Source organism: Sorghum bicolor, chromosome 9 (assembly GCF_000003195.3).
Source record: "Sorghum bicolor cultivar BTx623 chromosome 9, Sorghum_bicolor_NCBIv3, whole genome shotgun sequence".
NCBI classification, from domain to species: Eukaryota; Viridiplantae; Streptophyta; class Magnoliopsida; order Poales; family Poaceae; genus Sorghum; species Sorghum bicolor.
This window is the reverse complement of record NC_012878.2, coordinates 55675160-55691406: the sequence shown is the minus strand read 5'-3', so window position 1 is coordinate 55691406 and position 16247 is coordinate 55675160. Positions and strand designations below refer to the sequence as shown.

The 16247-nt window shown below is 41.1% G+C and overlaps 2 protein-coding genes across 4 annotated transcripts; one reads left to right on the top strand and one right to left on the bottom strand.

The window, feature by feature from the left end:
* On the bottom strand, positions 370 to 5385 carry LOC8068979 (stromal membrane-associated protein 2). 2 transcript variants are annotated; one of them, XM_021447104.1, is made up of 13 exons: positions 5036 to 5385; positions 4291 to 4352; positions 4059 to 4146; positions 3912 to 3970; positions 3734 to 3827; positions 3203 to 3613; positions 2018 to 2446; positions 1771 to 1932; positions 1560 to 1676; positions 1395 to 1475; positions 1025 to 1097; positions 855 to 915; positions 370 to 685 (listed from the first exon to the last, which is right to left on the bottom strand). In XM_021447104.1, the coding sequence occupies exons 1-13, from the start codon at positions 5132 to 5134 to the stop codon at positions 547 to 549; spliced, it is 1875 nt and encodes a 624-aa protein (XP_021302779.1). In that variant the 5' UTR covers positions 5135 to 5385; the 3' UTR covers positions 370 to 546. The 2 variants fall into 2 exon arrangements, with proteins under 2 accessions (XP_021302779.1, XP_021302780.1); XM_021447105.1 differs by having other exon boundaries at positions 3203 to 3607.
* On the top strand, positions 7973 to 13859 carry LOC8068978 (protein CASC3). 2 transcript variants are annotated; one of them, XM_021447926.1, is made up of 12 exons: positions 7973 to 8677; positions 8795 to 8911; positions 9724 to 9826; positions 10293 to 10699; positions 10800 to 11479; positions 11859 to 11973; positions 12278 to 12400; positions 12510 to 12562; positions 12674 to 12719; positions 12808 to 12986; positions 13311 to 13393; positions 13502 to 13859. In XM_021447926.1, the coding sequence occupies exons 1-10, from the start codon at positions 8157 to 8159 to the stop codon at positions 12833 to 12835; spliced, it is 2193 nt and encodes a 730-aa protein (XP_021303601.1). In that variant the 5' UTR covers positions 7973 to 8156; the 3' UTR covers positions 12836 to 12986; positions 13311 to 13393; positions 13502 to 13859. The 2 variants fall into 2 exon arrangements, with proteins under 2 accessions (XP_021303601.1, XP_021303602.1); XM_021447927.1 differs by lacking the exon at positions 8795 to 8911 and having other exon boundaries at positions 7974 to 8677; positions 13502 to 13831.

Sequence of the window (16247 nt, the reverse complement as noted above, 5' to 3'; positions counted from 1 at the left end):
CACTAGTAATATACGCTACATGTCTTGAGCATGGACGAGCAGGTGCCTGACATTTTTTTTTTGTTTCTTCAACTCTTTTTTGAGAAGAATAGCATCTACACCTCTCGATGATCTTTTTTCTGAATATAGATCCCAGAGACAGTGCTATATGACACTAAGGTTACACGCCTCGACACCATAGACCGATCCGTCCTCTTTCTAGGTGCATCCCCAGTGCCCCACCACCACCACTGCACGGTTGCCCCAAGCTCCATCTCTGCCGCAGCAGTGCAGCGCACAAACCTCCCCTTTGAGCTGCTATTTCAATTCCAAGCCTGTTCAATCACAGGCACCACGTGCAAATTGGTGCATCTAGGAGGGACGACGAGGTGAGCAATCAACATCTTTTATAGCGAAAATAAAATCCTATACACAAAACTGGTCATGGTCAGGCATTTCTTAGCAGTCTGCTTGATCCTCTACATTATTCCACTAACATCTTCTCACGGACAAAACGTAGCATCAAATGCTAAAAACTATATACAACGACAGAACTGGGGTAACAGATTAAGCAAACGGGTTTGTGCCAACTCGGGGTAAAGAACTGTGGTTCATGGCCTGTATATTTTGAGCAGCCAAACGTTGATCCATCGAAGGTAAGCCATATGTGTTGGCAGTCGTGGCCATCCCTCTGATTCCTTCATATCTACAATATTCAGAAAAGAGACGAGCATACAACATTGGAAGGATTAGTGGCCACGCTCAGTTTCACTGTTTCAGTAATAAAAACCATAAAAAGTTCATAAATATTAGAATATAGAATATATGGCATATTGACAATGTGAGTAAGGAGGGAGAGGGAGGAGGGGTGTTACCCGGTGGGGAAAGTATTATTTTGTACTTGAACTGCATGTTGCTGAACCATGTATTGATGATCTGTAAATAAATCATTTTAACAAAGGAAACTATATGAAGCCAAGAGAGTAGGAGCTACTGCTGTCCTTCATCATTGGGAGGAGCTGAACTTGCCAAGAGATCCCATTACCTGCAGCACGCGGCAACAATGCAGTACTGCCCAGATTTGCTAATGCTTCTTGCATAGAAGTTAAAGAAGGGAACTGCACACAGGCAACATGATATTTTTTTTACACAGCTAGCAAAAAACAGTGAAGTTCAAAATAGTTCTTGAAAAAATTGGAAATTGCATTTCATCATTGCCAGAAACAATAAACTTATAGAAGATTTTTTTTTAGATAAGGAAACTTATAGAAAATGACACAGATAGATCGTGCACTTGAATATAAAAGTACATAGGTTGGGTTAGATATTGTATATATAACTCTAGAGCATTTCGACCATCTAATCTTATTGGCATTTTACATATTACTAGTACAGGAGGTAGAACTTTTCAGTACTCTGGTGGAGGCATGAGCTGATGCAGGCCCTCCTGCCAAGTTAACAGGATTTACTGGGTATGGATGGGCAAGTTGAGTTGTCTGCACACGAAACAAGAAATAACTAAGGAAAGAGAAATAGTAATCTTAATGCGATACTGATTGAAATGACATCACAACACGTACATTTACAATTCCCACGGGATTATGCGTGCGGTATTGTCCGTATTGCATATTTACACGGGGATTTGGTTGCCAGTTCCAGGCTGAAGATACTGGACGATAGCTCATCGCAAAAATATCCTACAAAATTTCCTGATTTTAGAACAAAAGGCATACAAGAAAAAGAATAATGGGAGAACAAAACGCAAATTGTTGAGGCACCTGTCCCCATTACCTCTGGAAGTGCCTTTCTACCATTAGCTGTGGCCTCAGCAGCAGGTTCCTGGGATGCTGATACTATAGCCGGTTTGTGAGTTCCTATCATATTTGAAACCTGATTAGTAGGAAGAATACTTCCCCATTGCGTTGTTGGTGTAGGTGATGCAGCTCTCCATAGCTAAAGAAATGCATGCAAGGAAACAACTTTAAAATATGTCTCGCCTGAAAAGCTGGTGTTCTTCTAACAGAAGGACAATACTAACCTGGCTATGAACTGGAGCACTAGTAGCTCTGTTCAGGAGAGTATTGTTGTACTCGATAGTATTCACAGAAGAGAAATAATGTTGGTTCAGTTGACTTCCATGATTTGCCGGGGAAAAAGACAAGGACTTGCCATTTGAAAATCTAATTTGTGGTGCTGATGTCAAATCAGGGATCTGTAGCATTGGACCCTCCACAGAATTAGTACTGGAAGTTGAAGGCATGGTTGTAGTGTTTCTGTGAGTAACATCATCAAAAGTTGCCCAACCAACGTCTGTTGGAGGTAAAGAGCCCTTCTGAATATCAGTCTGAGTGACACCTTGAGGAGGTTCCAGATCTGAATCGAAGTCAATCAGATTTTTTGACATATATAATTTAGCATCCTTCAAGGTTGCAGGGCTAGGATCATCGGTCCTCAAAGATGACGGTTTCTGCAAAAATCAAAATTTATCCATTAAGATAAATTGGCAAGGCCAGAATCATGGGGCCTGAGGAACCATGGGATTGGTTATTGTTCTAATTTTTTCCCAAAAAAATCATAGGGTACTCAATTCTCAAATAAGAAATGTATAATAAATGAAGTACAAGTTTCAAGAGAGAACAAATGTGAAATGACCATCCATACCCCTACCAAAAGTAATACTTCAGCCACTTTGTTTCTATTGGAGCATTTAATTAGGGGTAGGGAGGAAACTACTGCCATAACTACATCCTTAATATCCTCAATGAACAACAGAACAAGTATTGCGGAACGTTTTGTACCAAGACCATGTGACAAATATTGTAGAACGAAGGGAGTAATAAAGAAGATACATAAGCTGAGAACCTCTTACACAACACCTAAGACTATTTCATCAAATTAGGTCCATATAAAGCAAGGTAAGAAGATGCAATCATGCACGAAAGGAGCAAATGCACGCTAAACAAACTAGTAGAATGTTGGTTATATGTCGTGAAGCACCTCTATTGTTTTCTATTGCAAGCTTGTTTTTTTTTCTCGAACAGCGCAGGAGAACTGCGCGTCATTTCATTAAGGTAGATCAAACATTTATTCTGGATTACTGGATTTTGATCTATCTTTGGCATACCTAAGTAAACATAAATAAATAGTTGGATCCATTAAAAGAAGAAAAGAGTAACACTAATGCAGAATAAAAAATAACGAAAGTCTGTAAGAACTACATCACCTGTGCTTCAGTAGAGGCATTAGATGCTGTTGCTTTCTGAGACCTAGGAGGATCAGGAAGTTTGATGGGCAGAACCGCCTTATTTGCTTCTTTGGAAGCTTGTACTGCAGAAGAAGCTGATGGGGCCACAACCTTCTGATTATTTTCTGACTTTCCATCAGTTTTCAAGAGATCATCTGGATGCAGATGGCTTCTAAGGTCGACCTTTTCTCTTGCCATTGTAGAACTATTATTTTGGTCTATTGTACTACCCACTGGATGTATATTAGAACTGTTTCGATTTTCCGAGAGACTTTCTGTGGTGCGCTTTAGATTATGATTATCTTCATAAGTTCCAACATATGCACTTCTTAAAACTCCTTGAGATGAATCTGCGGTGCTATTTCCATATGAGTCCTGACTACCCTGGATCTTTCAGATGTTTAATGGGTTAAAAAAATTCTGGGCAGTGAAGAGATTGTGGATACTAGTTTACTGCATAGATGTCTATTGGTGATCACTGAGCACGAGTTCAGAACTTCAGATAGGTACCTTTGCTTGTGGTAAATGTTCGCCGTTTCTTTGGTCTGAATATCTCCATTCAACATATACATTCTTGATGAAATTTCTGAGTCTATGTACATCACTAGAAGTGAAAAACACGTCAATCAAACTTCAAGTGTGCAACTACAATATGCATGAAAATAGTGAACAGGACTAGATGACTAACCTGCTGTCAATAACAGGGCCTTGCAAGTCCCAGTGCTTGAAATAGATTTTCTTAGCATGCTGGAAGAAAGAGAATATATGGTGTAAAAGAAAGGTAACTGAAAACATCACAAGACTTTCTAAATTATAAAAAAGATATTAGGTGAACCTCATTGCCCCCTTCCTGAAGTGCTGAAACTTCTTGAGAAGTGAATTTAGCCATTGATACTGATTTTACACGGTGGCTGAACTCTCGGCTGTAAAATGTCACAATTCAGAAATGAGCAGGCACTAATCAGAAGTTTATCACTTCTAGGGAGAAGTTCACGACTGTAATATAGCCAAACAAACAAAGTTGCTGCAGTTTTAAAGAGAAAAACAACAATATGATTATCACTTACTGTATCCCGCTGCAATTAGTGCAGATGAAAGTAGAGAAGCTTGTGCATACATATTGTGGTCCCTGTTAATGAAGAATACTTTTAGGTTAAGAAAGGAATATGTATCATGTGTTTTCACATCAAGGCTAAACCTGCATACATATTGTGGTCCTTGTTAACGAAGAATGCTTATATCAAGGATATATTGGTATTTGGTAAACAGGTTAGGGTCAGTACATGTGCCTAGGGCCAAGCTGTACCACCTAAATTAAATATTCACAAATATCAACTGTCACATAGTTTTGCACAAGGAACCCCACCTGAATTTTTTCGTCCGTGTTTCTGCCTGAAATTGGACCCCTGTCTCAAATTTCCACCTATATAGGGTCTTGGTTTCATATTTATTTTGCCTATGCGAATTCATACGTATGAAAGTATCGCATATCGTGTACTCCTATGTAAGATATAATAATCAGTTTCGGCACATGATCCTGATTTCTTTACTGAATCTAGAAATCGGTGCCAAGTGAGGAGAACGAACAACATAAGTAGACATCACTACATCAGACAACCACCCTCGAACTAAGGACCAGAGAAATCACCAATAAGGTTCCAATCTCCTAAAGCGAACCATCCTATGAGCAACCAACAAAAATAAAAGCACCAGGACGTCTCCAAGCCCCCAACCAAGCTACGTCTCCGTCTCAATCCCCGATGTGGGGTTTGTTCACAGAAAGCTGAAACATTTCCGAGAACCAGAGCTCACCAGGCTGTTGCAGTTGATGCACCGGCGGTTGCCGGGGAGCTTGAGAAGACCCCGGATGATCTTCTCGTTCCTCTCATCCTCCTTCACCCTGCTCCCCATCGGATGGCCGACGCGGGCTCCGGTCGAAATCCCGCGGCTCCGGAAGCCAAAACCCAGCTGCAAGAAACGAGGGGGGGCGTGTGGAGGTGGCCGGCGAGTGGTTTGGAGAAGGACGAGAGGAAAATGCTCCGGAGATTGAACGGCTTGGGAGCCTTGCTCCTTGCTGTTCTTGGCAAAGACCAGAGCTTGAGAGAGATACCGGGGTTTTGAAGAGTTGGTCGCCTAGCTGGCGGCTGACGTGCCCGACCAGTCGCCGGTCTGGCCGTGCACCGGTCCAGCACGCCACGGCCGTGTGTGCTTACCTGTGCGGGAGCCGAGGACATTGCTGATTACGAAAATGCCCCTGTGTGTGATTGAAGAACCGGTGGAATTACAGAGCTGGAGGACATGAGTACACATAACTAATTGCAGATTTGCCAAAATAAAAGAATGTTTGCGTCCGGAGTAAGTAATGATGTAAACATCATGGTCTAGTGATCTCGTGGATCATCATAAGTGATTTTCCGGCTAAGCAACTGTGACTGAATATAGATTATACTAGGCATTCGACGGCGCCAAAAGTGTGTCGTTCTTTTTCAGTGCAATAAGAAACAACAACAACTGAACTAAAGCATGGAAAGTTTGGCAAGCTGTATGTGTGAAAGGAAAGCAAACACCTACCAAAACTGTGGCACAACACGTGTGGCGTGGTGCAGGATGGATGTCGAGTATGTTCGTTTATCTGAAAAGTCATAACTAAAAGTATTGTCTGCTGATAAACTCAGCGAATAGGCCTGCCGTCCAAACACGCCCTCAATCAAATGTGGCAATTTGTGTCACCACTGCCCAAGGACAGTATCGGTATATCACATAACGAAGTGGGAACGGTGTTGCACAGTCATTCTACGCTCATGAGTTTATAAGAGAAGCATCGGAATTCATGTCGTGCTCTTGCAGAGGGGAAAAAAAAAGGAGGATGAGGCATGTAGGAGACCAATTCCATCAAGAATGCCATGTGTTCGCACGAGTTGATTACACCCGGTCCTTGGTCAATGTAACGGAAACGGGTATATTTTTAAAATTCTAGAAATAAAATTGACTTTTGATCGCATTTATCTAGATTGGCTCTCCGTTGTTAAACGATCTGGAAGACGATATGGTATCCAGATTTGACATATGCTAGAGATAATTCAATCCAAAGTTCACCAAGTTTTGTGTTGTTGTTTAGTTGGATGGAGTACCGACTTTCAAAAGTTCAGATAAATTGAAAGTGCTACTTATTAAGGCCTTGTTTAGATACACCCAAAAACCCAGAACTTTACCAGATTTCTCGTCACATCAAATCTTGCGGCACATGCATGAAGTATTAAATATAGATAAAAAGAATAACTAATTGCACAGTTTACCTGTAAATCACGAGACGAATCTTTTAAGCCTAGTTACTCCATAATTAGACAATGTTTGTCAAATAAAAACGAAAATGCTACAGTGTCAAAATCCCAAAACTTTTTGCATCTAAACAAGGCCTAAGCCATGTTCAGTACTCCTCTCGTCTCGTTTTAAATTATAGATACTTTTTGACTTGTCAAGATAGATATGTAGTTATCATATATTTAGGGGTGTGGCAAAAATATACTAGAAGAAAACCAAAATAAGGGGGGAAGGGATAGTTGTGAACTAGAGATAGAGGTATAACGAGAGCATGTAGATGAATTATTTTAGACTAGACCACTAAAAATATAACCATTAACCTAATTAATTTAGTCTACATATTACACTCCTAATCTAGATCTTAGAACTGGAGTTGACCCGACATAATACAAAAGCCAGATAATTATATACACGTACGCACGCCCTCATAAGCGTATTCAAATAAATGCAGAAAATTGTACACATACCAACTACAAAGATCGAGGTCTTGAACCTGGGCTCGTAAAAAAAAGTTTTATGATGGATATATTAGATTTTTCAAATCAGAATGCCAACTTCGTGTTAAAATTTGATTAGGACTTGTGGCTCTCATGCAAAAGATAGCGTTTCAGTTTGACTGAATTTTACGTGTTTAATCATGTTTTTAAAATAAAATATAATTTTTTAGTGGAAGGTAACGTGATTGTGGATGACAAAGCATTTGTTTTGATTTTATTAGCCTTGTAAGTCTTTCCAACCTGATCATCGAATCATAAGCACAGAGCAGATCTATGTACTACGTTTGTTTGGGTGTCTATACATGACACATGAGTGTCTATATATAGCTTATTATGTTTTGGGGAAAGAACAGAAGTCAACCATATATATGTGAAGTACTTTGCTGTTCCATCCGTTCCAAATTATAATGGCTTGTTTATTTCCCCTTACTGAACTTTAGTCAGCTAAAACTATTTTAGCTACTCTTAGATGATTAATAGGACTAAATTATTTTAACTTCTTTTTAGTCGGTATATAGTTACTTAAGTAACAAAGTTTAGCTAAATATAAAATTTAGCGAAAGGAACTAAATACTCTAAGTCGTTTTGACTTTTTTAGTACATCGAATTTACTATTTCTAGATATGTAGAAAATTCAATGTACCAAAAGATTAAAACAACTTATAATTTAAAATAGACGTCTTATGTAACTTGAAATTTCTTTTGAATAGTATAAAACACTAGCATATAAAAAACGGAGTGAGAGCATAATTCTTCCCATCACCAACTACAACTATAGTAGCAACAGAAAGCGGGCCGAACAGAATCCTATTCGACAAAGCCTTAAGAGAAACCAGTCATCAGGGCCCACATGCAGTGCGTAACGTGGACCGCCCTGCCAGTGTCCTTTCCGGACACCTTCAAATCCAGGATTTGGACACTCCAATGGTTTTTAAATCTTTTTTTTAACTTCACAATCCAACCTCTCCCCCCTCCCGTGGATAAGCAAACAATCCTCCCGCAGAAGCAGAAAAGGCCTCTCGAACCTTCCAAATTCCGTCGAAATCCTCGCCCGAGCCCTAAATTCTCTCGCCGGATTCGCCTGATCCTACACGCGATCTCTCGGCTCGCCCCCAATGGCCGACAAGGAGAAGCCGGAGGTTGAGGAGGAGGAGGAGGAGTACGAGAGCGACCTCGACGACGCGCCGCTCTCTGCGCTGCGGCGCCGCGACGCTGCGAGCGACGACGAGGAAGAGGACGAGGATGATGACGGAGGGACGCCCTTGAGGCGGAGGGAGGCCGGATCCGACGCAGATTCCGACGGGCAGGGCGCCGCCGAGGTGTACGACGAGGAGGGCGCGTACGAGGTAGGCGAGGAGGAGTACGAGGTATACGAGGAGGAGTACGGGGGGTACGAAGCAGGGCACGGCGGAGTGCGCGGGGTGGCGGCTGAGGCGGTTGCCGGTGCGGGGCAGGAGGGGGGCGAGGCGGCGGGGGATGGGGAAGCTGAAAAGGCGGGTGAGGCAGCGCCAGGGGATGAAGAGGAGGAGAAGAAGGGGAACGAGCCCTACGCCGTTCCGACGACCGGCGCCTTCTACATGCACGACGACCGCTTCCAGGAGGGCCGGGGCCGTGGGCGTGGCCGCGGGCGCCAAAGGTAGAGCCTCCCCTTCCTCACTCACTTTTTGTTGCTTATCCTGCTATTGTTTTCACAAGTGTTATGAGAATTGGACCATAGACATGCACTTGGTAGTCTACTTTAGTTGCATTGTAGGTCTAGTTCATATGCAACTAATTGGAGCCCAGACCTTTGGCGGGATTCAGCTCTAATTGGAGCCCAGACCTTTGGCGGGATTCAGCTCCTCCCATCTATGGTTATCAAAGGACATTGGTACGTTGACTAATGAAAATACCAAATTAATTCCACCTAATGTTATTATAGTGAATCAATAGCTAAAAAACTTATGACAGAGTTGATTTATCTATTTTTTTTCACTCATTTACTTGGTAGATGAAAACAGTTATTCTATTCTTTGTACTCTAGAATAACGATGCATTGCATGCATGACCGTTACTTGTGTAACATGGAGCAAAAATGCCCCTCAAAAATAACATGGAGCAAAAAAGATAGTGCATGATGCACTGCGTTAAAGAGCAGTGAATGGGGCAACCAAATTCAAGTGCATACTGCAATTTTCCCTCAAAAAGAGAGGATAGTGACACATTGTTAGCATGAAAACAGACAAGAATAACAATGAAACAGGGCAAGTGGGATTTGAAGCATGGTATGGAATGTAGCTTGCTACCTCAACCATTGGAAGTATATCATGCATCGGTCTAGCACAGGGAGTAAAAGACGATGACATAAATGAAGTACTGTTTGGGAGCTTAAGGTTTCTGGTAGAGTTAGTCAGGAGTAGTTGACCTTCATCATTTTGCTCATGGATTTTGTATATATATTATTGTTATATTTTTAAAAATTATACTGCATGCATTGCAACATTCCTTTTAGGAAAAAATGGCCTGATCAGTGAGTGAACTCCATACTGAACTCAGTCATAATACAGAACCTTAGTTATGTTTGCATGGATATCCTTTATATTAAGAATGTTGCTGTGATGCTCTGTCACACACATAAGCTTGATATTTATGATTTGAGGTTTTGAATGATTGCTGTCTAATGTTTCAGTATTGCTCATGTAGGAGAATGGTGAACAGTAGAAGGTTGTGGAGTCCTAAAGACGAGCAAGCCTGGGTCCATGACAGATTTGATGAGATGGATCTGCATGATTTTCATGGTGGCAATGTAAGTTCTATGTTTTCTTGCCATACTTAAACTTGTCCACCGATGTCATCTAGTAGGTCCCTAATTTGTTGAGTGTCCCAATTGAAGTCCAAATTACTGTAATTAGCATAGAATTGCCTATATTACATGCAAATGTGTTACCTAAATTGCAATATATACACACCGTGGTGATGGCATGAGCACATAGTAGAGCATGGGGTGTGTGTGTGGGGGGGGGGGGGTGCATCTTGGGCTCCTCTATACTAGAGTGCTACATATGTAATGACTTGCTGATTAGGGTAATTTGTACCTCAAGTGAACCACATAAAATTTAGGGACATGGATGTGCATTTTAAGAGAAAATAGGGATCTAGATGACACTACGGACTAGTTTAAGGACCACCCATGCATTTTATTGTTTTGTTTTTATGGATCCATTGTATCTTCCTTTCTTAACATGTTACTGTTTCTTCAACTGTACTTTCAGCCAAAAAGAAAGCAGGGAGGTGGCATTAGAGGACGCGGTGGTGGACAAGGTGGTAGAACTCGTGGCATTAGCCGTGGTAACTTCAGAGGCAACAGATCCCGAGCATACTATCATGATGGTAGCAAGAACTATAGCTATGTTCCAAAGGAATCTCATGCATACCATGATAACACCAAGAATACCCGTCATTCTTCATACTCTAATGGGAAGAATAGAGTTCCAAAACCATCTCGTGATCACTATGATGATGCTAAAAGTTATGACACTATCCCAAATGAATCTCGCACTTACTATGGTGATGCTAAGAGTCAAAAGAATGCACCAAGAGTAGGTCGAGGAAGAGGCTCCAAGCGTTACCAACCACGCTTGAAAAGTACCACTGATGTATCTTCAGAGCAAAATACCAAGTGAGTGGAAGTCTTTCTTTATGCGATCTTATGTCTTTGCTTCTTCTCTTCTGAGATATATAACTAATATATCAGAATTGTTTCTGTTATCACATTTCAGATCCCAGAGTCTTGAAGACACTTCGTCAAATGCAAACTTGGGAAAAGACCAAACTCAAGGATCAAATTTGCGGCTTGAACAAGTCCTTCCTGTTAAGCAGACTGTTGCATCAAGCTTGAATTCAGCTTCACCACCATTTTATCCTGCGAGGTCATCCAATCAAGAGTTCCCAGTTGGTCAAGGAGGGAATGCACAACTTAGTAATAACCTCCTGAGAGGGAAGGCCTTTGTACCATCAGTTGGGAATGTTGGAGCTGCTATGAATGGCATGAATAGACCCGCACTGCTTCCAGCTGCATCATCATCAAATGGCCCGTTTCCTTTAGCCACTAATCAAGTTAATAGAGACTATGGCCAGCCTGCACATCCAATTGTTCAACAAAACCCAGTTCAATCCCCTCCCAGGATGCCTGCCCAGATGTTTGGTGCAAGATTCAGCAATAGCAGTAAAATATCACCTGCACAACCTACGTCAACTATTTCGGGTGATGATGCTGAAATTTCTTCACCTAGTGGATCAAACAAATATGATTCTCGGTTAACAGTTAAGGGACAACCTGATGACAAAGGAGAAGAGCGTGCATTTCTCTATGGTGGGGCTCATGCTCTTGGGGCTACAGGTGCAATGGGCATTACACTTGGTGATCAAAATTTCCATGGCACCCCAGCATTGCTGCCAGGTTTGTATCATCACTCAGTAAAATATGAGTTCAGTAACATACTCTGTGAAGCATATCAAGGAAATGAACTACTTTGAAACTTACTGTAAACTAGTGAAGAAGGTAACTGAACAGAGTTCCAACCCCAGAAGCTACACGAATTTAAAAAAAACATATTTTAGGTGGCTGTTATTTATTTTTTTTCTTAAAAAAATGGGTTCAATTCCATACTGTCATATTGCCTTAAAGGTTACCAGTCTCCTGGTAAATGGGTAGTATTATTATTTATAGTGTGAATGCACCATTACACAAGCATTTGGTTGCTTATTATCTCCTCTTCATACTTGCTTTAGTCTGCATATGCTTTAAATTGAATCACCATCTCTTTTTTTGGGTACAGTTATGCAGTTTGGAGGTCAGCGACCAGTTGGGCGTGGTGTTCCTTCAATTGGTATGGCTCTGCCAGGATTTGTGTCTCAACAACAACTTGGTCTCAATAATTCTGAGATGACCTGGTAAGGACTTGGTTAAATCAAGACCTTTTGAAAGCACATTTGTCTTGTTTTCTGTCCATATGTAATTGGTGCAACGTGGTATTGTATTAAGTTACCAATCTGCTGTTGGTATGTTTATGGAGAGTATGCGTTGACATTAACCATGTGAAGTAAAGCAATCTTAATAATAATATACAGCTGCATACTACTTGTTCGGACTGAGCGCTGCTGTTGTATTTATCAGTTGAATGTGCCAGTATTGTACTGATAATTAGCTTGTAACTAAGTACCTAACTCCCTTCCTTTGGTATTCTAATGACATTAGGCTACCAATATTGGCTGGTGCCTCTGGATCTCTAGGAGCACCTTATGGTTCACCTTATGTAGCTGTTGATGGAAGCTATTACTCTCGACCATCTGAACAAGCATCTTCATCAGTTTCTATCAGGTATGTCAGTCTCGACCATCTGAACAAGCATTTTTTTTCATCAATTGCATGCATTATTAAACTAAGTAGGTTGAATTATTCTGTCTCAACATTTCTCTCTTGTATGCAGAGAACCTAGTGCAAATAATGCTTCTTCTCTGTTGAAGTCCCAAGAAATAACAGGTAGATCTAGATTCCCTTTTACTCTATACCAATATTCAATTTTCAGCTATGTTGGGAGCTTTGCCTTGCTTATGTTCTATAATTTTTTTTGACACCTTTTTCCTTTTGCAGAGGTTGCAAGTGATGAAAGAACTCAACGCCAAAATAAACCTCGTCGGTATGTTGAAAAAAAAAATGTGATATACTAATTTCTGCTCTGCTTTAATTTATAGTATGTGTTGACATCATTCCACTTTTTGCTAAAGATACTCGGAGATGAACTTTGGCCAATGAACATAGTGATGATAGTAATCAGTGAGGACCCATTGGAGCTTTGGATCCAAGTAAGACCTGTGCAAGAGACCCAGGCCTTACCAAGTCTTTGCAACATTTCACTGTCTGATGTCTAGCACTTTGGGCTATCTCGTAACCCAAAAAATGCCAGGTACATACACTTCTCCTATTGCAGATCCTCGGACCCTTTATGGTTTGACTCCTGTATATTTTCTCTGCTCACAGCTTAAGTCTGAGTGAAGTAGTGAAGAACCTGGTTTGGAAAATATTCTCATCAGTGTAGATATTGCCTCTAGTGATAGTGGTTTGGTGACGTTTCAGACAGCAAAAATAATCTAAGTTGTTTTCCCTGCCAGAAACGCCAAGTATTATTGGCTGGAGGGAATATTGTAATAACTAGCCTAGATCTCGTTTCAGTGCTTATTTTCCACACTGTTGGTCGTGCTTACAAGATCTGGACATTGCCCATGTGCAGGTTTGACAGTTGAAGGTGTTCAAACCATCACTATGGTCGTTTGCTGTGATTATTCTGCTGGGCTGGTGGTGTTACATTATTAGGTGAGCTTGTCGGCATTTCAAATGTTGAAGTGTATGATGAATTCTTGGCGCTTGGCCCTTGCTATGCAAGTGAACGGTTGTATGACCCTGGTGTCTTTACATTGTCAGGTGAGATTTACATGGTACTCTACGTCACCACAATATCAGTCGCAACAATATCAGACGTCGTCGCAGCATATTGCATACCAGTCCATAAGTGTGAAGGTCTTGGTGGAAATCGTGAGAGGTCTCCGTACTGTAAAGCTCGTGTTCCATTGTGTACATCAGTCTGTGTACTTGGGTGTGCGCTTGCTTCTGTGCCTCTGCCTTTAGCTCTTTGGTACTCGGCTGACTTGCATCCGTTATATTTATGATGAAGATCCTGTAAACTTGTTATCTGATCCACTGTGTTGAAGATATAATTGCCCAGGACAATGGTACGGTCTTGGCAGTTAATAACACACTGAGCATGATTTGTGGTGGTGAATCTTGCTTTGGATGTTGACAAATCAGGGCCTTTGTATTCAAAGGCCGTGCATCGGAGACGCCTGTGCACAGCCCATTGTGCTGCTGCCGCAACTTTCCGAACGTGCTATACCAACTTTTCCAAAAGAAAGGGTGCTCTACCTTGTCTATTTGCACAGGAGTGATCTGTATCGTGGGCTTTACAAATCAACTATACCTTTGTTTGGTCCACCTGAAAATTATAGTGTAATTAAACTAAGAGGGTGTTTAGTTCCCATTTTTTCCAAAAAAAAAATTGGGTTTTGGTCCATTATTTTGTAAAGGCCTTGTTTAGTTTCAAAATATTTTGAAAAATGGATACCGTAGCTTTTTCGTTTGTATTTGACAAATATTGTCCAATCATGGACTAACTAGGCTCAAAAGATTTGTCTCGTCAATTTCGACCAAATTGTGCAATTAGTTTTTATTTTTGCCTATATTTAGTACTTCATGCATGTGTCTAAAGATTCGATGTGACGGGAAATCTGAAAAATTTTGCAAAATTTTTTGAACTAAACAAGGCCAAAATGGAACTAAACACCATGCAAATTTTTTAGGAAAAAGATAATTATTGTCTATTTTGGATTTTGGCTTCAAGAGGCAAAAAAAACCCAAAATGAGTCTCAAGAGGCTTAATAAATTCGCATTTTGTATTTTGGATTCGGTAGTACTAGCGTCCGGACGTCCGAACAGACCTCCATATATCTGCATAGCTCGCTCGCCCACACTCAAGCATACGTAGGGACTACCCAAACCTGCTCCATCCAGACGCAGCACCTGCATAGTCCGCTCCCTTTCACGTGCCCATATGCACATGAGGGGGGACCGATCCCAGTCACCTACCTCGTCTCTGTATGTGCACCCATGTGGGGCTAGCACCACACCAAACATCTCCCGCATCGAGAGAAAGAGGCTGGGGCGCGACAGATGCCTAGCCAGCGCCGAAGAGGCGGAGACACCGGGGCAAGGCAGCAGAAAAAACAAGAAGGAAGACACAACACTCGATCTGCTTTTGAAACATCCAAAAACAACAGTTGCAACCTACGACTAAACGTAGTTGAAACACTTGAAAACATACTTATGAAACACTTGAAAAACACACCTGAAACACACTTGAAAACCATTGCAACTATACACAAAGATCCGAATAAAACACATGCAACATATGTGTACAACATATTCAACATCCAAATAAACACAATTGAAACATACATCTGAAAAACACAGACGAAACATACCGCTGAAACATCTAAAAACACTCGAAAACATACTATTACAACATGCCTTTAAAACAATTGAAATATAGACAACATGTACAACATTCTTCGATCTATTTTTGTAACATCCATTTGATTCAACTGCAACATATCTTTGAACCTTCTGAAACAATCAAAATATACAATTGCAACATAGGGTGGGCAGAGAGATCCTAGCGCAGGGAGTGCCATGGCCGCCAGATCTACGAACATTGGGGGCTCCTAGTGGGGAGGACGTTGGTGTGTGGGGGGGAGGGCGCCGCTGGGGTGATTTTTTTTATTTTTAGTCTAAATTTAAAACATATTTCAAATTTGACCTGCTTATGAAAATATTTTTAAAACTAGACCGTTTGGACCCGCCACCATACATGGCGGGACAAATATACGGAACCCCGCCATGCATGGCGGCGGGGTACTACCGCTGACGTGGTATGGTTCAGGGAACACCTGCTGACGTGGCTAACACGTGGCGGGGTACGTGGCAAAGAGTACCCTGCCACTCATCATGGCTGGTTGCAACCCCGCCGGGCATCATGGCGGGGTGCTCCCTGCGACAAAACGGCCCACCCTCTGCTTTCTCTGCGTTCCCTTATGGCACTTTCGTTAATTTATGATAATTATAGTCTGTAAATTGCACTAATTATACAGTTTGTCTGTAAATCGTGAGACGAATTTTTTAAGCCTAGTTTTTATAATTAGATAATTTTTATTAAATAAAAACGAAATTAGTACAGTGTTAAAATCTAAAAAGTTTTTGGATCTAAACAAGGCCAAAGAGAGAGGGGTCAGGCTGAGAGGCAAAGTGACCACATGAATAGTCTAGGGTGTTGGGTCTTGTTTAGTTCTCAAAAAATTTTGCAAAATTTTTCAGATTCTCCGTCACATAAAATCTACTTTATTCAAAAATTAGATTTAAATATCTATTTAATGATACTAATTTTATATTATAAATATTAATATTTTTAATAAATATTTAATCAAAAATTTTTTTATAAGAAGCGAAAACGACAAATATTTAGGAATAAAGAGGTAGCAGCTACAGGGCTACAGCGTCTGCCACATTGCTACCCTGCAACACTGCTCCTACAGTGCATGTTCTGTTCCTACAGTGCTAC